General features: G+C 44.1%; 1 protein-coding gene across 2 annotated transcripts in view; it reads left to right on the top strand.

Annotated features, from left to right (window-relative positions):
- Positions 1-10734, top strand: part of LOC309525972 (LON peptidase N-terminal domain and RING finger protein 1-like) — a 35241-nt gene extending 24507 nt beyond the window's left edge. For both annotated transcript variants that reach the window (XM_082211791.1, XM_082211790.1), the window contains exons 8-12: positions 208-329; positions 1551-1709; positions 1901-2063; positions 3078-3224; positions 6147-10734. In XM_082211791.1, the coding sequence (XP_082067917.1) occupies positions 208-329; positions 1551-1709; positions 1901-2063; positions 3078-3224; positions 6147-6311 (756 nt within the window). In that variant the 3' untranslated portion in view covers positions 6312-10734. The remainder of the gene's footprint in view (positions 1-207; positions 330-1550; positions 1710-1900; positions 2064-3077; positions 3225-6146) is intronic.
- Positions 10735-16238: the final 5504 nt, after the last annotated feature.

Genomic DNA, 16238 nt, shown 5'->3' with positions numbered 1-16238 from the left:
ATACATGCCATAATGATTTTTCTTCCTCATGAAATGAAAGTGATGCCTTTGGGAATCAGATGTGGGGAGAGTGGGGTTATACTCAGGTCCTCTTCCTGGGCTTGCCATAGGCATCTGGTTAGCCCCTGTGAGAGCTGGATGCTGCACTAAATGGGCCTTTGCCATGATCCAGCAGGACTCTTCTTACGATGTTATGGTTTCTTCCAGTACCTGAGAGCTGGAAAATACAACACCACTCTTCTGCTGGAGGAGCTCATGATGGCTGTCTTCCCTTTACAACTTGCAGACAGGAAACGCGTCCACCAGGCTGAAATGGCAGAACTTTCAAAGTAAACAGAGACTTTTCCTTTGTGTTTTGTAGTGTCAGGGCTCAGGTCAGGCGTAGGTGGGCAATAAAATGACAGATCTCCAGAAGTCAGTAAAGTTAACTCTTTATTCAAAGTGAAACGGAAGCACTGCAGCCTGGTTGGTGGCCTGGTACTCCCACCAACCCTTATCTGCAGGTCTTTCCCAATTGAGGCAGGTGTGAGGACTGAAGGACCCCACTTTCCCCGTGTCCACTAATGCTCCCCCTCCCTGGGTCTTTCCTAAGTAGTCTCAAACTTCACTTGCACACGACTGATTTCTCCTCAGCCTACTTCATTTCCCCACATGTCCTAGGAGATCAAAGGGAGTTGTGTGGAGCTGGAGTCTCCTGGGCTTCTTCAGTGTCCTGCCTCCTGGCCCCACACCTCCAGCCCCCTCTTCTGCCTCAGAGTCTGAACTGTCCTCTGCCCCCAACTCTTCCTGCTCAGTAAGCTCTGTTATCTCCCCAGCATATGGCCCTTCCTCCTCCTAGGCTGCTCTTCCTCTTCTCCCTCTGACCACTCATCGTCGTCCCACCACCATTGCCCTGGCTCTGAGCTGTCTTCCCATGGTGGCCCTGCAGCTGCCTGCATTTATCCACTTCTCTGGTTGGTCTTAAACAATTGCTTCCACCCCCAAAGTGCCAATGCTGCTGGATAGGCCCATTTAGCGGGAGGAGGATATGGGAGAGCAGTGGCTCCATGGCTGTGGCAGTGCTTGGGGCCTCAAGCAGTGTTGGGCTCTGGCAGCAATGCTTCGTGAGGGCCTAGTGTCTCAGGAATCAGATAAGATAGGTAGCAGTTCCAGTGGGCCCTGCCAGGGAAGCTAGACCCCAGCAAATGTGAAAGGTGTGAAAAGGACGTGGAAGTGAAGAGTAAGGGAGAGGATCAGTCTTCCCCATTCCTTTGGCAATGACTGCCCTTCACAGCTGCCTAGATGAGAGAGAGAGCTTGTGCCTCATCTCTAAGTTGTATAACTGTACATGTGGAGCATACACCAATTTGGTACTCTCCAGATGTTTTGGACTACAACTCCCATCATCCCTGACCACTGGCAGTGCCAGCCGGGGCTGATGGGAATTGTTGCCTGAAACATCTGGAGAGCTCCAGTTTAGCGAATTATTCACATGTGCTCATGCACAAGTATAAATTATTTTAGCCACACCGAGAGCATGTAACTATGCTTCTTTCTCCTTCCTTCTGCAGCTTGACTAAGAATATCCCAATCTTTGTGTGCACAATGTCCTTTCCAGGCATTGTGTGTCCCCTTCATGTCTTTGAGCCTCGCTACCGCCTCATGATGCGAAGGTGTCAGGAAACTGGCACAAAGATGTTTGGCATGTGTATGTATGAGAATGGGAAGAGGTAAGTGGCAGAGAGATCCTGGCAGAGTGGCTCTGACCTCTCTAATCCCTTTCTCCCTCTATTGAACTTTAGTTGAGATTCCTGTATTGCAAGGGGTTGGACTAGATGACCCTAAGGTCCCTTCCGACTCTACAATTCTACGATTCTTTTATTCTATGAAACCCTCTCAATGTTGGTTTCCTTCTCTTCAGTTTTGCTGATTATGGCTGCATGCTGGAGATTCAGAAGATAGCATTTCTACCTGATGGACGCTCTTTAGTGGATACCATAGGCAAACGGAGGTTCCAGGTTTTGAGACGTGGACATAGAGATGGCTACCACACTGCAGATATTGAGTATCTGGATGATGAGAAGGTGAGTAACATGCCCCATGTAGCTTATGGCTACAGCAATCGTAACACCGAATAGGACAGAGTGTCTCCTCCATTGGCCGTATAACTTATGCGCCAGCTTTGGTGATGGGGTGTATGTGGTATGAGTTACTAAATCATTGCAATGACAGGTGCACTTTGTTGATTGAAAGTTCTGTGCAGGAGAAATGCAAAACTAGTAGGGCTGTCAACCAATTAAGGAACTTGAGCTGATGTGTTAATCTGCCTTTCAACTGATTAATCAAATTAAAATTTCAGACACACAAACGTGCCCTTTTAGGATACTGATGGATGCGGGAGAGCCAATTTATTGTTAGAAGGAAAGGCCACCATTCAGTGCGGTTAATAGGAGACATATTTGAAAACCAAAATAACCTCGGGTGGCGCTGTGGGTAAAACCTCAGAGCCTAGGACTTGCCGATCGCATGGTCAGCGGTTTGAATCCCTGCGGCGGGGTGAGCTCCCGTCGTTCGGTCCCAGCTCCTGCCCACCTAGCAGTTCGAAAGCACCCTTAAGTGCAAGTAGATAAATAGGTACCGCTTTATAGCGGGAAGGTAAACGGTGTTTCCGTGTGCTGCTCTGGTGGCGGTTCGCCAGAGCAGCTTCGTCACGCTGGCCACGTGACCCGGAAGTGTCTGCGGACAGCACTGGCTCCCGGCCTCTAGAGTGAGATGAGCGCACAACCCTAGAGTCTGTCAAGACTGGGCCGTACGGGCAGGGGTACCTTTACCTTTACCTTTAATAGGACACATATCTGAAAACCAAAATAACCTCAAAAAGGAGAGAAGAAAGCATGGCATTAACTCTCAGCTTCACCAGCTAAAATTTGCCCACTGCCAATTAGTTACCTAAAGCTTTAGTTGACATCCCTTTAAATCAAGGCCTTGTTGTTCGTACAGAGCTTTTCTCCCTCTTTCCGCCCTTCTTATCCTTCCCCTTCCCCTTCTCCATCACCTCCACTTCTTTTGTTCTTCCATCTGCTGCTCTCTCTGCAAAGGTGGAAGGAGAAGAACTGGCTGAGCTTCAAATTCTTCATGACTGCACATACCAGCTAACTCAGAGATTTTATGAACATGGAGACACCACCTTCAGACAGCTTTTGATGCACCATGGACCTCTTCCTGAGAAAGAGGAAGATATACAGGTATTGGCACTTTCTCTCTCCAGGCTCCTAGAAATGGGAGCTGTCCAGATTCAAAAGCACTAGTGAAACACAATGTACTAGGGAAGGGTCAGAATAGGAGAAAAGTACCTAATGATACAGACACTCTCGCATCCCATTCTGTTTCTCTTTTTGCTGAAAAATCATGGGAGATCCAGTCTTGTTAGATCTGGATGCTTCAACAATGTGCAGAGTGACTTGCACTGGCATGCATCCTATTTCCTGCAAGCCCACCCTAAGAGCCTAATAGAGCATATACACTGTAGGTTTGCACTGGCCTAGCTGCCTTCCCAATGGGCAAAATGATCACAGGATTCTACATACAAGATGTGTGGACCATTTATTAGATAACATAATAAGGTGAGGAACCAGTAGATGCACGGCACTCGTGGATAAAAGCAGCATTGAAAAAAATTACCGCAGTTCATGGAGTTGTGTAGTTTTTGGCCCCTCATCTCAAACTCCCCTTTAGTGAAGTGACAGCTCGTTGACTCAGCCTAACGGGGATACTAATAGCCCAGGCCATTGTTAATGTTATGCTTTTCACACTGTTGAACTGGCTGTGCCTATGGCGATGCAAATGGCCTGCTGCCAAGTTTAGCAACAGTCTTGTTTTGAAAGAGCTCAGGAACAGTGCGATCATTTGCATCCTGTGATTAATCTGTTCCATCTTCTTGCTGGCTTGCTGAGATGCAAGAAGTTAAGAATAGCCTTACTGAGATCAGTGGACTGTCTCAAAGACCAGTAGCCAATCTTTACAGGTGCCTGCCAATCTTGGCTAAATTGTGTGGGGGAAAGAACACAATAATACTGAAGGAATGAGGTGAAGATAAGACTTGATGCAGCATGATCAAGTGTTGAATTTCTGTTTGTATACCAAATGAGACTTGGCTAGAGATTAAAGCACCAAACAGCTCCTCCAGTTCCTTTACATCAGCCTTTCCCACTGTGGTCCTCCAGGTGTTGTTGAACCACAACTTCCATCAGTCCCAGCTTTTCATCATAAGATTTTCAGAGCAGCCTGCCATTATGGATAAATTGATGCTTTGCTGTATGATGCCGGGAAGGGGCACAAGGCAAAGGGGAAGGTGTTGAACTCAAAAGGGTCTTGTCAGAATGCTGAGGCATCATGGGAACAACTTAACCTGTTAAGTTCCGACCCCAACACCCCCTCTGCATCACAGTATGTACCTTAACTGTGGGAATGGAAAAATTGGTCCATTTGTTAACTTGCTACCCAAGGCCACTAAAGTAACTTTTGACCCCAACTTTGAACTTTTGACCACAGTATGTAATCTTCAGGCATATTTGATCAGCCAAGAACAACTTTACAGAAAACTAAGCTCTTGCACTGGTCTCTCAAGGGACATGGGATGAATCGAAATATTTGTTTTCTTTCCCAAATTTATTTCTAGAGCATATGTTTAAAATATGTGCACACTGCTAAATAGATAAATGGGTCTATTTACAAGCTTTTCTTATGGCTTCCCAAGGGATATTGCCTAAATTTATTGCCTGGGAACTAAGCAGGTTTTTTAAATTACAAAAAAGGAAAAGGAAAAAGGAACTATTATGATATTTTCTTTTTCGATCATGTGGTTCATTGTTTTGTTACTAGGTTGTTTTTTTTTAGTATGTCAAGTAAATTGGGTGCTAAGCAGTTTAAGATTGTGCACTGTTTTAAGTTCAGGCGAAGTTTTAAGAAGTAAACTTTTAAAATGCAATACATCCATTAAATATGAACTTTTAATGCATATTTCCTATGAAAGTAAACTTTAATTCTTTTGATGGGAAATGCAGATTGCAGTATTGGTTGTGTGATTTCCTAGAGAAAGGCTACTTAATATTTGGTCAATGGACTGTCGTTGGAGGGCTTCTGTTTCCATATCCATGGAACCAATACATTGTCATCCCTATTCATGCATTTTCCACAAGATGCTTCATCTTGGGCTGTGCAGCAGAGGCAAGAAGAGAAGTCTGTAGAAGGATTTTCTACCTGATGTATTTTTTAAAATCCTGGAAGTGAAGGACTTTCCAAATCAGTCCTGCAGCTATTTTCTAATTCATGGTGGTAATGGGTGGGCTTCTTTGCACTGCTAGTTCTTCTTATTAAATGAGTGTACAATCTATGTACCTGTTACACAAATAGTTGAGCTGTACCAATCAACTTGCATATTTTTTCATACAAACACTTGCACATATGCAGAGACAGCTTGTTCCTGCATTCACTATAGCATGTGAAGAAGCCTGTTAATTTGGGTAGATTCTTTTGTCCTATTCTACCCAGTTGGTTGGTTGGTTAATTAATTAAAGTACAGGAACTATTATCTTGTTGAACAGCACAAAACATGCATATCTTTATTCTGAAGCAACATGGAAGTAGGAATTACAGCTCTGAAAGAAGGAACTCTTTCCTATCCTCAGGCGTTCTCAGCCCTTATCCAGATCTTAAGTGAGGAAGGGGCACATTTCCCAGTGGAGTTTGGTTCCTGTCGTTATTTTTTCCCTTACTGTTCTTATTTAGATAATTTCTAGGCAACCTTTCAATATAGTACTCCCAGAGCAGCATACAACCTGTGAAATGCTTACATTGATAAGGCATAAGAACGAAACAAAGATAAAAAGCACAGAAACAACAGCCGTATGTTCCTGAAGGATTCTATTTATTTAAGAAATTTACGTCAGAAGCTCACAGGGTGGGCTTACAACTTAGTAACATAATAAATAAGACAATATGCATACATCAGCCATCACTGTTGCAGGTGGGGAATGCAGACTAATTAGCCGAAGAAGGGACAATCCCTCAGTTATTGCAACTGAACAGGCCATAACTGATTCCTCCATGAAGTGATATGGAACCCCTAGCACAATGAGTTAATGTATTTTCCCTTGTTTTCTCACAAGGCATCTCCAGATGGACCAGTTTGGTGTTGGTGGCTTATCTCCATTTTGCCCCTTGACTTGACCCGCAAATTGACAATCTTTTCTGAGACCTCCCTGAAGGCTCGCCTCACTCAACTGAAGCATATTCTGAATGTCATTCTGGAAAGTCGTGACTACAACAGCTAATTCTCAAGCCTCATTCCCAAGAGAAGTTGTGTGTGTATGCATATATATATATATATATATATATATGCAGAAACAAAGTGGGTTTTTGCTGTATTCACCTACCAGTTTTCTTTCTGGGGTTGGGGTAAAGCCTTAACCTGTTCTTCTATTTCTTTATTTCTTCTGTGTGTTTCAGTTACTTCTTTTCATTGTAGAACTGACCAGCAATAGGCCATGAACCAGATAACTGAAACTGTTGTGCAATAGTAGCAAGATTCAATAGCAAAGATGTACCGTCCACAGGAAATATCTCTTGAAAGACTTTTAGTTGGCCTTGTTGGGTCTAAAAGAATGCAGTGATCTAGATGTGAAATCTGTCCAAGAAATCTGACTACCATGCCTATATTGTGCTAAGTGAAGAAACTTCTGAGCAACCACATCCCTTGAAAACAAAAACCAAATCCCCACCACGAATGCTAGGACTTCCTGGGCTTTGTCCTCTTATGTCATTTAATGATGCTTGTGTACAATTATTCAAAGCTCTACAAAATGTATATTGTGTATATTGTGCCATTTCTTCAACTTCAACTTAAGCAATCTGCTTGAAGTTACAGAGTAAGATAGAGAAAGAAAGGATCAATACAGGTATCTGTATTTTCTTTTCTTTTCTTTTCTTTTCTTCAGTTGTTACCTCAGAGGGGGCCAACTTTCCTCAAGGCCACAGTGCAGGAGCAAAGGGTTAAATCCTCTCCCCTGCACCTCAGCCTCAATTCAGATGGCACCCCTTACCCTGCTAGCTGAATTTTAACTAAAGAAAAATTCTGTGGGAGAATACACCACAGGAGTCATGTGTGGCCTGGCCCTTAAGACATTGTGAAGAGAAGAAAACTGTGGAGAACAAGGGTATAGCCAGGGACAGAGAAATTGTGGACCTCCCAATGTAGTTGGACTGGAACTCCCATTAACTGTAGCTAGTGTGGCCAATGGTCAGGGAATATTAGCAACAATAGCCAAAGATTCCCCACCCCTGCTGTAGTCATGTGATTAAAAAAAAACCCCAACTACATAATGTGGAAGTAACACTCCAAAGTGGTATAATTAGGGAAAGGCTGTTCACGAATAAAACAATGTAACTTCCAAAAGATGACTGCAGAGAGATTTGAAGAAGAAAATTTAGATTCTGGAAATCACTGCTGCGGAATGGAGCAAAGAGCTAAAACATTTGCTGTGGTCTAACATGTATTGGCCAAGAATCACATTTCAGAGCATCAACCGACAAGGCTAAGGCTTCAGCTCTGTTGCGCTGCCTAGTTATTGTGTGCCTGGCTAGGCAATTATGCGAAATACAAAAACACCTTGAAATGCCAGCTGATTATGAGTTTTTGTAACCAAGGCACCACTTCATCTGATGTGGTAGGAGATGGTCACATAAATGTATCCAGTATAGGAATCTGCTTTGCAAGCCAAGAGTGGTCATTCATTTTGTTGGTCTTTTAAGGTGCTACAGGCCTCTTACCTACATAGAAGATGGGAATGTTGTGGTGCTGATAATATCAAGGTTGCAGGTTGGATATCTGTATGGGACAGCTGCATATTCCTTCATTGCAGGGGGTTGGACTAGAATGGTCCCTTCAAATGCTACCATTCTATGATTAACAATTATTAGGCCAAATTATTAGGGCCTTGTTTTATTATTTTATTTCTTCTAGAAAAAAAGGTGCTGGTGGTACGTACACTTCAGTACCCTCAGAAAGAAAAGTACTTGGCAGAATGACCTCAACTGCCACACAACTGAAGGACATAGATGTGAGGAAGGAGCAACAAAGCATGGTGCGCTTGATTACAACTGTCCTGTTATTAACGTCTCCAGATTTCTAGCTCTGTTGCCTTTTGGTTGACCTTAAATTCTTTCCCAATGACATCGAATAATAGTGTTAGGTACAGGTCCTCTTATTTAGAAAGAAGAATTAAGACTTTATTGTAGGCAGGTGAACCTTCTGTTCAGAAAACCCCAACAAGTTATTTTGACAGATTGTCCAATAATTGCCACATTACAATTAGCAATGCACATGTTCACCATCTCCTGGGCAACCACAATCCTTCCTACTAGGTTCATCTGCCCAACCACCTGGTAATAGGATAGGAATGGTTCAAAGAGAAAGGAGGGAACTTGCTGAAAATCACCCAAGCAAATGACAACATGTCTGGAAATGGTTGCCGTCTTGAGTCAAGTTGAGGACACTGTTAGGCGAGTAAAAAGGGTGGTGTAAGTCAAATTTTATTTTATTAGCTCATTTCCTCTCTGCCAGGCTTATCCTGGCTCAACGGGCAGTATCCTTGCTCCTGAATGGAATCTAGGACGGAGCTATAGTTCCACTAGCTTCCTACACTTAGGATTGCTCTGCTTATCAGATAACATAGGGAGTGCCAAGCTACCAAAATGCCTACGGGTGCAAGTTTTGGGCCTTGTCTAGCTTTTCTCCATATTTGTAACCTCTGCTTTCTCACAGGATGCAAGTGTCTTACAGCCTGAAAGCTTCTGAATCTGTAATCTGCACTGTGTTTGGAAGGTTTAGTATGCAGACTTGAAAGGTCATCATGTTAGCTCCTAGAAAGCACAGGTCTGAGCAGTTCTCTGCTTATCCTGTACTTTGTATGAATGAGTCAAAGTGGTTTTGCCTTTGCCTGGTTGCTTTCCCTTGGAAAACCTGCTCTTTAGTACTAAATTGGAGCAAATGGCGATCCGCAGAAAACCCAATTGCTGTTTGTTCCAATCCATTGCTAATCCGTAGGTTTTCCCAGGGGAAAGGGGCAGGGTAAACATAAGTGTGAATGAGTCCTCTGTTCTTAAAAATACAAGGAGAAGAAAACCAGTACTTTAAGTTACCATTGTAATTATTTATTTTTCATTGACTGCTTGAACTTCACTGCAAATGTTGTTTTCTTTAATGGATTGCAAAGGGACAGAGAACATCAACATCGTCTAGTGTCCTGAATTTTTCTGTGGTGGGTGGCTAGGCTGGTTCTTTTTTTCATCTTGAATTTCATTCTGTATTTATTTGGAAGCATCCGGAGAGATATTATTTACATTATAAGCCATGCAGCATTTTGACATGGTTCTCCAGCCAATCACAGTATCTGTCCCATTAGCTAAAAGTCCTAAGTCAGGATAAGTGATATTTATTTATAGAGTATAATTGAGATTCCACAGCCTCGCTGACTGTTTTGTCATGCTGGCATCAGCTGTTTATTTCTTTCAAATGTCTTGTTCTAAAGCATTTGAGTCGAGCCCATTCTTCCATACAATGTGCCTCATTAAGGGGAATAATAAGCTTCTGCAACCAAAGATGTTAAATGATGCTTAAAAGGGATGGGGCAAAGTTGGATCCTTGAAATCAGTACTAGTTTCTTTTCAACATGTAAAAATAAAATAAAATCCTCTGGTTCATTTCGAGTATCTAGGAAGTTTGTATGATAGACACTTTAACTCTGACTTCCCAGAGGCATTTTCATACATGGAGGTGTCAGTGTAACAGCTTGGTAGCCTCAACCTTCAGTCTTTTTGTACATGGCAAGCCAGTCTGTGTGGGGAACTGCTGTCCGTCCTGCCCCATGTGTTCAAAGTTGGCTGCTTGGCCTTTGCAGTCCAACCTTGTGTCTCCACAAGGAGGGAAAAAAGGGAGCCAATTAGCATTGGAGTCTTATGGGTGCTAGGCCTGTTCATGTGGCCTTGGAATTATGGGTAAGGAGAAGTGAGTCTATCCCAGCAATGGAGTGGGAATAGGGTGAATGCCTCTTTTGTAAATATATCCCTGTTATGGAAGGGATTTGCTGCTGCTGCTTGCTTCACATGCTATAGGAAATGGAAATATGAAGGGAGTGTTTAAAGCCACTGACAAACGCACAAGTTTTTTCTTAACTGGAAAGTGCCTTTTTTCAGGGTGGAGCTACTTCAGAGCCAGGCCAGGTTGAAGGAAGAGAGGGTGGCAGCGGTTGTTTTACTGACCCTCTGGCAGTTAGGATTTCTCAAACTGCATAGTCAACCAGCAGATATACTCATTCTGCTTGTGTGTATGTTTTAACCCCACATGGACTTCCTTGCTTCCCTCTTTCCCCCCAAGTCTGTAAATGTGGGTGTGGATCGTATTTAAAATGTGTTTATGTGCTCTCTCTTCATTGCAAAATTATTACTTAGAGAAACTGAGGCTGTGTTCCTATATACAGTTACCCAGGAGTAAGTCTCATTTAATTCAGTGAGACTCACTGCTGGGAAAGTGCGTTTCGGATTCCACTGTAAGTGAGCTGTTTATTTTACCTGGTAGAAAATGTGTTAGGGAATTATTCCACTCCGAATTCATTTGAATTTGTATCTTTTTATTTCCTGCTGGTCTAATTATTATTATTATTATTTTCTTATCAAACTAATAAACTTTTTTGTTTTTGAGCACAGTGTTTGTGTCTACTTGGGGTTTATATATTTCACAGGAATTGCCTTAAGGATTCTCTAGCTTTCAGCTGTAAAGAGATCCAAAAAGACCCCTCCTCCTTGCAGTTCCAATCACTTGGGTATTTATGCTCTGCTCTCGTAATTGGGGAGGCAGTACACAGATATATGAAAAAGTTGTAACTGGCCTGAAGTATTTTCAAGTGAAGCATGGTGGAAGCTAACAGAGTAATGTGGTATACAGGAAAGCCATGGGCAGGATTCATCTATCCAGCTCTGAGCAAAGACTTCAACTAGTGCAATGGGGCTCCCCACTCTTCTCTCCCCTTCAGCCTCTGATACTGGCTTGGGGGATATTGAATTTCTCCCCCCTCTCCCCCTGCATATTCCCTCTTGGCCAAGTCTCTAGGGCAAGGGTGCTTAATGTGATGCACAGCTCCTATAGCTCTGATTTTTGGCCACACTAATAGGGGCTGATGAGTGTTGCAGTCCATCAAAATCTGGAAGGCATTATGATGTCTACCCTTGCTCTCTAGGGGGTTGTATACCAGTGGCTTGCCACACGTCAGGAAAATTTCTGCCATGTCCTGTTTTTTGGGTGTAAAAATAGCTTTGGGGGCATTTTGCCGAATTGGCAAAATGTCAGGGACAACCCGGATGTATGGCAACGCAACGGAAAAAGCAGAGGAAACGGCTTAAAATCACCATGGGGGGGGCATGCAGGTGATAGAAGGCCTTTTCCAAGATTAATTGTAGCTTAGTTTGTGCTTTCAGCAAAGGGTTGTCGCACACAGGGAGAGGAGGGTTCCTTTCCTCAGTTGTGACTTCTCTGAAAATGTACCTTCCTATTGCAATCGGGCTTGCAAAAAGCATTCTGTTGGGTACAATAAAGGTGTTCTCCCCCAAGTCTGATTGGGGGGGAGGGGGTTACTATATACCATATGGCACAAGAGGCCAGCAGTTCATCCCCTTGCCATATGGGTTGTGTATTACTTCTTGGGTTACATGTATCTCTTGACGGCACAGTGTATCGAGTGCATTGGGATGTACTTTTGCAATGAAGCCCCTTTCCACTAGGTGTCATTATAGATCAGAGGACTTCACAGACAAAGGAAGAAAAATTAAGCACGCTGGTGGTTATCAATAGAAAGAGACCATTTCCTCCAGCATCCAAGCTTTTCGACTCCCAAATCAAGTGTCCCGTTTCCGAATGCACCAAAGCACTCTGTTTATGCGCAAGTATTTGTGGAGGGTGGTACATAATGCACAGAGCGAACCGTTAATTTTGCTGTTTCTGTTCAGGTTCAGTTGCAAGTTTCTGTGGCCTGGTTCCAGTTTGGGCCAGCAAAGCTTCAGTAGCTGGTCTGGGACATATAACCAACTAGCTCAGGCTGCATAGAGACTCATTGGTAGCACAAAAATGTCATTTTTTCTTGATCTGGAATTGTTCTGCTTATCCTCAATATGCTGTTTTCAATGTAGATTGATTCCAGATCCTGCCACCTGCAAGGCTGGGTGTCCTTACCTGATACACATTTGAAACCTCCCCCAGATTAGGTTATTTGCACCTTTCCCCCAGCTGAATGAAGAAGGAAGCCTGCGATTGCCAAGACTGCCCACATCTGTGTTCGAACGGACACACTGCAGGTTTATGCAGAGTTAATCGGCAGTGAGCTTTTGCTTTCTGAATGAAAGCAGTTTCTCCACCATTGCTTTTCAGGAGCAAAACAAATATGCAATAGATCTACATGTGTGTGGACTATGTAGAAAAAAAAGTACCCAGTCTCCACCTATTCAATAGGAGTATAGCATCTAGATCAAGGGAAGTAATAGTGCCACTGTATTCTGCTCTGGTCAGACCTCACCTGGAGTACTGTGTCCAGTTCTGGGCACCACAATTCAAGAAGGGCACTGACAAACTGGAACGTGTCCAGAGGAGGGCAACCAAAATGGTCAAAGGCCTGGAAACGATGCCTTATGAGGAACGGCTAAGGAAGCTGGGCATGTTTAGCCTGGAGAAGAAGAGGTTAAGGGGTGATATGATAGCCATGTTCAAATATATAAAAGGATGTCACATAGAGGAGGGAGAAAGGTTGTTTTCTGCTGCTCCAGAGAAGCGGACACGGAGCAATGGATCCAAACTACAAGAAAGAAGATTCCACCTAAATATTAGGAAGAACTTCCTGACAGTAAGAGCTGTTTGACAGTGGAATTTGCTGCCAATGAGTGTGTTGGAGTCTCCTTCTTTGGAGGTCTTTAAGCAGAGGCTTGACAACCATATGTCAGGAGTGCTCTGATGGTGTTTCCTGCTTGGCAGGGGGTTGGACTCGATGGCCCTTGTGGTCTCTTCCAACTCTATGATTCTATGATTCTAGGATAAAATGTCAGTAGTTTGAAGATTGTTGTTGTTGTTAATTGAATTTATATACCACCCTATACCCGGAGGTCTCAGGGCGGTTCACAGAATAAAACCAAAATATAAAACCACAAAATACATAATCAAAATAAAAACAACAACCCAATACCCCCCCCAAAAAAACACCACAGGCATTGGATGTCAATGAAATCAACCAAAGGCCTGGTTAAAAAGGAATGTTTTTGCCTGACGCCTAAAGGTGTATAATGAAGGTGCCAGCCGAACCTCCCTGGGGAGAGCATTCCACAGACGGGGAGCCACTGCAGAGAAGGCCCGTTCTCTTGTTGCCACCCTCCTGACACCTTGAGGAGGAGGAGGCACATGAAGAAGGGCCTCAGAAGATGGTCTCAGGGTCCAGGTAGGTTCATATGGGAAGAGGCGGTCCCTGAGGTATTGCGGTCCTGAGCCATTTAAGGCTTTATAGGTCAACACCAGTTCTGGGTCTGGAAACTAACTGGTAGCCAGTGCTACCAGGATCGGTGTCATATGCTCAAACTGTCTTGCTCCAGTGAGCAACCTGGCCACTGAATTCTGCACTAGCTGAAGTTTCCAAACTGCCTTCAGAGTCAGCCCTATATATAACACTTTGCAGTAATCTAATTTTGAGGTTACCAGAGCATAGACAACAGTAGTTGGGCTATCTCTGTCCAGAAAGGGGTGTAGCTAGGCCACAAGCCAAAGCTGATGGAAGACACTCCAGGCCACTGAGGCCATCTGAGCCTTGAGCGACAGCAAAGGATCCAAGATCCAAGCTATGAACCTGCTTCTCCAGAGGAAGTGTAACCCCATCAATAACAGGTGATCTCCCACCCATCTGGTCTAGAGAACCACCACAGTGCCTCAGCTTTATCTGGATTGAGTGTCAGTTTGTTGGCTTTCATCCAGTCAATTACTGAGTCAAGACACTAGTCCAGCACTTTCACTGCCTCACCTGAAGATGTAAAAGAAAAATGGAGCCGAGTGTCATCAGCATACTGCTGACAACGTACTCTAAACCTCTAAATAACCCCACTCAATGGCTTCATGTAGATATTAAACAATGTAGGGAATAGGATTGAGCCCTGCAGAACCCCACATTGGAGGTTCCACGAGGCTGAAAAGCATTCCCCAAGCAACACCCTCTGGGAACGGCCATCCAACTAGGACTGGAACCACCACAAAGCGGTGCCACTCACCCCTAGTTTGGACTGTTGCTTCAGAAGGATACTATGGTAGATGGTACTGAAAGCTGCTGAGAGGTTAAGGAGAATTAACAGGGACATACAGTGGTACCTCGGGTTAAGAACTTAATTCGTTCTGGAGGTCCGTTCTTAACCTGAAACTGTTCTTAACCTGAGGTACCACTTTAGCTAATGGGGCCTCCCCTCAATGTTCTACATTGATTTGTGTGTGCATCAGCAAACACATGAAATGCTTCTTACATGTGGATCTCTCCATTAGGGGATATATAGAATTAGAAGGCACCTCAAATATCATATTGTCCAACCCCTCCAGCAAGACCCCTGGTAAATGGCTGCCCAGCCTTAAAAACCTCTAACAAAGGAAAGCCTATTCTTTTTCATGGCAACCTGTTCTATTCCCCAGCCGCTTATACTGTCAGGACATTATTCTTAGTGACTAGTGAAATCCCCTTTTCTTGTAATTTGAACCTTTCTGGGGCAGACAAGAGGGGGGAGAGGTGCTCTATCATATTTGTGACAGCCTTTCACAAAGACGTTGCAGTTAAAGTGAGCAAAATAACATAGGAAACTATGTTATATTGGTTTAGTTAATCCAGTATCGCTTACACTGACTGGCAGCCACTCTCCAGGACTTCATAAAGAAGCTCTATCTGGAGATGCCAGTGGATTCTCTGCCACTGAGTTATGGCCTTTCCCCCTGTACAGATGGAATGGCAATGGAGGAGATCATAGCTCTTGTGGCCGACTCTAGGTTGCGGCGCTCATCTTGCTTTATTGGCTGAGGGAGCCGGTGTACAGCTTCCGGGTCATGCGGCCAGCATGACAAAGCCGCTTCTGGCGAACCAGAGCAGTGCACAGAAACGCCATTTACCTTCCCGCCGGAGCAGTACCTATTTATCTACTTGCACTTTGAGGTGCTTTTGAACTGCTAGGTTGGCAGGAGCTGGGACCGAGCAATGGGAGCTCACCCCATCACGGGGATTTGAACCGCCAACCGGCAAGTCCTAGACTCTGTGGTTTAACCCACAGCACCACCCACAGCGGTTGAATGCAAATCTCCACCTGCTTCCGCAGTGACTAGCATCACTCCACTGTGTTTCTGACACTTTCTTTTTAGGATTTGGGTGGCTGTGCCTCTCCAAAGACCTTGAAGCCATCACACGCTCCTTTCATATATGAAAAGGCCAATAGCCACTGCTTCAAAGCCATGGGCAAAAGGAACTTGAAAAGGTAGAATCCACAGGCTGCCCAGGGGCTGTTGCTTTGTTCTTCCATTTTAACTTGACTCTCAGCTCCATTCTACCGAGGTCAACAGAAACTAGAGCAATGGTGGCTTTTTTTTTTTTTAATGCCACAGGCTTGAAAAGTGCCTGTTAAAAGAATTAAAATGGGGGGAGGGGAAATGCAGATTCCTATTCTTTCTCCATATTAGAACCAAGCAGACATTAATAGCATGGCACGCTTGGTTGCTTATCTATAATTACTGTGAGGCCTCTTCTCCTTCCCTCTTCTCACACTCCAAATAAATTACTTATGCTCCCTCCCTTCATTTCAGGTAGAACAAAACAACCAGATTTTCTGTGGGCTAAGCTGCAGAGACAGGCGAGGGTTTTTCTTGCCTTTTATGGACTAGGTGATGTTAAAGCAGGAGGGGGGAACCTTCGGCCTTCTGAGTGTGGCTGGACCAGAACTCCCATCACACCTGGAATACTGTGTCCAATTCTGGGCACCACAATTTAAGAAGGATGTTGACAAGTTGGAACGTGTGCAGAGGAGGGCGACCAAGATGATCAAGGGGCTGGAGACCAAGCCTTATGAGGAGTATTTGAAGGAGCTGTGTATGTTTAGCCTGGAGAAGAGGAGGCTGAGAGGAGACATGATAGCCATCTTCAAATATCTTAAAGGCT

The sequence above is a fragment of the Podarcis vaucheri genome (genome assembly GCF_965113315.1).
Source record: "Podarcis vaucheri genome assembly, chromosome: 2".
NCBI lineage: Eukaryota > Metazoa > Chordata > Lepidosauria > Squamata > Lacertidae > Podarcis > Podarcis vaucheri.
Note: the sequence above shows the minus strand (reverse complement) of the source record. Positions and strands in the feature narration are given on the sequence as shown.